This window comes from Egretta garzetta, unplaced genomic scaffold (genome assembly GCF_000687185.1).
Source record: "Egretta garzetta isolate BGI_Z169 unplaced genomic scaffold, ASM68718v1 scaffold56, whole genome shotgun sequence".
In the NCBI taxonomy this organism is placed as follows: Eukaryota; Metazoa; Chordata; class Aves; order Pelecaniformes; family Ardeidae; genus Egretta; species Egretta garzetta.
In genome coordinates, this window is record NW_009260182.1 from 13,476,521 (window position 1) to 13,480,867 (window position 4,347).

Consider the following 4,347-nt stretch of genomic DNA (forward strand, 5'->3'; position numbering starts at 1 on the left):
GCCTCTGCGTGCCCACCCCGGCCTCCCGACGAAGGCCGCCGCCGCCCGGGCCTTCCCGGCCTTGTTCGCCGCTGCTCGCTGCGGTCCAGCTCCAGGCTTTGCCGCCGGCAGCCCCATTGTGGGTGCCCGAGGCCTTCTCGGCCATTCAGATGGAAATGCCCCCGGGCTGGAGGCAGAGACCCTGCTCCCAGCCTGCGGGGAGGGGGCAGCCGCCATTACTTGGCAGGGAAGGGGGTGAGGAGGGGAGCGGGGCTCCTCTCCCGTCTGCTCAGCCCCGGGGAGCTTCCTGGGGCGGCCGGGTTGGGGAGAGGGGTCTGGACTCAGCCAGCACCGGGGGGACGGTCCGGAGCAGGTTTGTGTTGCTTGGTGCCCGCTGCTGAGGGAGCCTTGCAGCGTTACTGGTGCTGGGTAGGCTGTGGGAGCAGACCCGGGCTCCCTGCTGCTCTGGGGCTGGGAGTGCCAGGGATGGCTTCTCTGGAGAGGTCCTCGGATGGACAGTCTTGCTCTCTAATGGTCATGTTTAGCAGTCTTACAGGTCGCATGTAACAGATTTCGGGTGCTATTTGTCTCCTGTCCTTTATCCTAGTGGAGGATGCTGATCTTGCTTGTCTGTCTTGCAGAGATGACTCTCCTGTCCTCCCAGACACCATCCCTGGAGACGTCCTCAGCTGCCACTGAGAGCCCAGAGCAAAGGATGCTGGAGAAGAGGTCCAAGGTTATTGAGGAACTGCTCCAGACAGAGCGAGACTATATCCGAGACCTGGAGATGTGCGTGGAGAGGATCATGGTGCCCCTGCAGAATGCACAGGTAGGAGCATGGAGCGACCTGTGGTGCCGCAGTAGTGGGGTGGGGTGAAAATACCCAATCCACTTTATTCTTGGAGATTTCCAAGCAGCAGCGCAGGAACCCACAGGGAAAATTCAGCTATGCTGAGGGGAGAGGGATGGTTCTCACTGCTCCCTCCACTTACAGAAATAGCCCATCTGTTTTGGGATCCTACTGAGCTCTCACTGTTGCTGAGAGAAAGAGACCTGGCTACAACTATCACAGATTCATTTCCTGGGACAGGAAATGTTCCCTCTTATTTGGTTTGTAGGTTAAATTCATTGTCAGCAAAAAGAAAATCTGGGATCTTGGCATGGGAACAGAGTTGGTGGGAGGAGGGGGAGAATATCAGGTGAACAGAGGCAGGGATGAAATTGCTGGGGAATAGGAGGACACTGTGTTTGGTAGGACACGTAAGGAGTGAGAGTTTCAGTGTACTGGACGAGGGAGTGAGTACAGAAGTTGCTGTGATGGGAAGAAGTCACACTGGGTGGTTGCTGTGGAGCTGAGGGCTCATGGGTTGCAGGAAGGCAAGGGGGGGCTGTTGGGTCTGGCTGGGACATGTTCCCCCATCCAGGACATCTCTCTTCCTATTCCCCAGATGCAGAACATAGACTTTGAGGGTCTTTTTGGAAACATCCACATGGTAATTAGCTTCTCCAAGCAGCTGCTGTCCACCTTGGAGACTTCAGATGCCATTGGTATGAATTCTGCTGTTACCTTTTCTCAGCAGGCTGGGATGGCTTTGCTAGTGGTGGGGCAGAACAGAGTAGTTTAAATGGCAGGAGAGCGTCACTGGGGCTGGGCTTCCTCCCCACTGGTCCCTGTCACTGCTTATCAGTCTGGCAGTGAAGCCAAGGAGATCTGTATTGCCCCATGGATTGATATGCTGAGAAACATGGTGCTTGTGGCCCTCCCTGACCTCTTACCCTGAAGGGAGCCCCACTCCTCACTCCTCCGCTGCCAGCTTTTGCCGCTCAGGCCTTGGGTAGCCTGTGCCTTTGCTCTCCACATGGCTTCCCACCCACCCTGCCGCTGACCACTGTCCCTGCTCCTCACCTCTGGGAGAGCTGAGTCGATTGAGGTCTCTGGGCTAGTGGCTCCTGGGGTCCCCCTGGGGGCTCTTCAGCTAGGTAAGCAGTCCCCTCAAAGCACAAGCGAACACATTCTGGTGAGTTATGATATGCCCTTGGCTTCAGCCTGGGGCCTCCTTGCCTTGGTAGAGCTTTGATGCACAGCTTCCCATTTCTGTCCCCCTGGCCTGCAGCAACAGGGAAGCAGGAAGGGTGTGTGGGCATGCTGAGGGTGATGAGGAGGCATCCTGGTTGCTCTAGTAACACTATCCTCTCGAGCTGTGTGTGGGGAAGGGGGACACTGGGCACCTCACCATGAGACATGCCAGGGTTGTTAAAGGCAGCTGGGGACCAGGAGACACTGAAGTCCTGCTTTGCTGCGATCTGCAGGACCAGTGTTCCTGGCACAGCGTGCAGAGCTGGAGAGCATCTACAGGGTGTATTGCCAGAACCATGACGAGGCCATCGCACTGCTGGAAACCTATGAGAAGGATGAGAAGATGCAGAAACTACTCCTGGACCTTCTGGATAGCCTCAGGTTGGAGCCTCTGGCTGTGGTGGCCACCAGGATGGGGTAGGGGGGTCGGTCTCCAACATCCCGGCCCCTCTGCCGGCAGTGCTTGGACAGTTCAGGTGGTGACTGGAGAGGGGCGAGCTTTGTCACTCCATAGTTGACCAGGCTCTGGGATCAAATGGCCCTCTGCCCCAATGCACAGGTGCTGGGGCACCTGTAGTCTCCCTTAAACTCTGAGCAGAAACCACCAAGGTACAGAGAAGGTGGCATGTCCTGGATTGAGGGCTTCTATTCCCCAAGCCCTGCCCCACTATGGCTGGTGAAGAAGGAGCCGCTTTGCCTGGCTCAGCCGACTACCAGGGCTCCAGCTTGTGGAGGTTAATGCCCCAGGAGCTGGCAGCACCGGCTGCTGCTTTGAAGGGGACAGGGCTGCCCCTTTGCCCTGGCAGCATCACTGCGGGAAGGGGCGAAGGCACTGGCTGTGGGATTGCACACCTGCTGCCCCATTAACCCATTGCTTTTCTTTGCTTTTTGGCACTCTGTGGGCCGGCAGGAGCCTGTACAGTGAGTGGTAAGTGCATCCTTCCTGTTAGTCCCCGCTTGTCTGTCTGTTCTGGCCTGGCTGCTCCCTTGTAACTAACCTCCTGTCACCAGCTGGGTGCATGTCGGGGGGTCCTAACGGTGCCTTGTGGAGGCGTGTCTGGGAGGAGCAGGGTGTCTGTGGCGTGATTGCAACAGAGGCAATGGATGGGCTACACAGGCAGGCAGCACAGGCGGGTGGAGGTCTTTGGCAAAAAACACATTTTGGGAGCCATCAGCCCCAAGAAGCCAGGAGAGCCCTACACCAGCTGCGGTCCTGAGCACAGTCAGTCTGTCCTGCAGTGGGGCTCAGATCGGGGCAGTCGGGTGGTGGGACAAAGTCTGAGGCGAGTGTCACTCTTGGTAAGTTTGAGGCTGTACCTGTGCGGGATTTTGCGGTGTGTCTGGCGATGGAGAGCATTCTGGCTGGGAAGGGTCAGCTGGTGTGAGGGAGGTCTGGAAACCTGGGGTTGATTTGAGATCACTGAGAGTTCAGGAGTGCAGTGCATTTGGGGGTGAGGGTAGCATGACTAAGGGGGTACAGTGGATTTAGAGGCATTGGTATTGTGGGTTTGGTTGGGGTTGGTTTGAGGGGGCAGAATTTGCGTGGCAGAGCTGGACTGAAACCTGGTGTATCTCCTTTGTTCCAACTTCCCAGGGGCTGCACAAACTACATTAACCTGGGCTCCTTCCTCATCAAGCCAGTGCAGAGAGTGATGCGGTACCCACTGCTGCTGATGGAGCTGCTGAGCGCCACCCCGGAGGCTCACCCTGACAAGGCACCGCTCACAGCTGCTGTCCTTGCAGTCAAAGAAATCAACGTCAATATCAATGAATATAAGCGCCGGAAGGACCTGGGTGAGTACCTGGGTAGTGCTGGAGAGAGAGAGACAGGAGTGGATGTGTTAAGGTTGGCATTTTTGGCTCCTGAGCCTTAGCTGATGGAGAGAATCTGCTCCCAAAGTCTGTGCCCTCACAGAAGGGCAGTAGAAGAGCTGCATTTAAAAAATCTGAGCATGAGATACAATACTTACACATCTCACTTTAGCTGTTTCTTGTGATAGAGAGAGATGAAATGTATGCAGTTGCTGACCACTTGGCTGTTAAATGAAAAAAAAAAAGAGACAAAAGAATATATATTTAAAGTTTAAAAATGCAATTTTAAACAACACAAGTAGAGAATTAATCTGCTAGGGCAGTCTCTGTCTTACTGAGATTTGGAGACTAAGTTTGAAAGTATATCTGTAGACAGGATAGAATTACAAAGGCACTGGCTGCAAAGGGCCCTCTGGGGTCTCCTGTACAGCCTCCTGCTAGCAGCAGGATTGTCCCCAACACTGGCTCTGATGGGCCAC

The 4,347-nt window shown here is 55.5% G+C and overlaps 1 protein-coding gene across 3 annotated transcripts in view; it reads left to right on the plus strand.

Annotated features, from left to right (window-relative positions):
- Positions 1 to 4,347, plus strand: part of LOC104129174 (dynamin binding protein) — a 25,975-nt gene that overhangs the window by 17,223 nt on the left and 4,405 nt on the right. For 2 of the 3 annotated variants that reach the window (XM_009642089.2, XM_035897361.1), the window contains 5 exons: positions 621 to 808; positions 1,428 to 1,527; positions 2,290 to 2,437; positions 2,967 to 2,984; positions 3,651 to 3,850. In XM_009642089.2, the coding sequence (XP_009640384.1) occupies positions 621 to 808; positions 1,428 to 1,527; positions 2,290 to 2,437; positions 2,967 to 2,984; positions 3,651 to 3,850 (654 nt within the window). The remainder of the gene's footprint in view (positions 1 to 620; positions 809 to 1,427; positions 1,528 to 2,289; positions 2,438 to 2,966; positions 2,985 to 3,650; positions 3,851 to 4,347) is intronic. The other variant, XM_035897360.1, reaches the window with a different exon arrangement.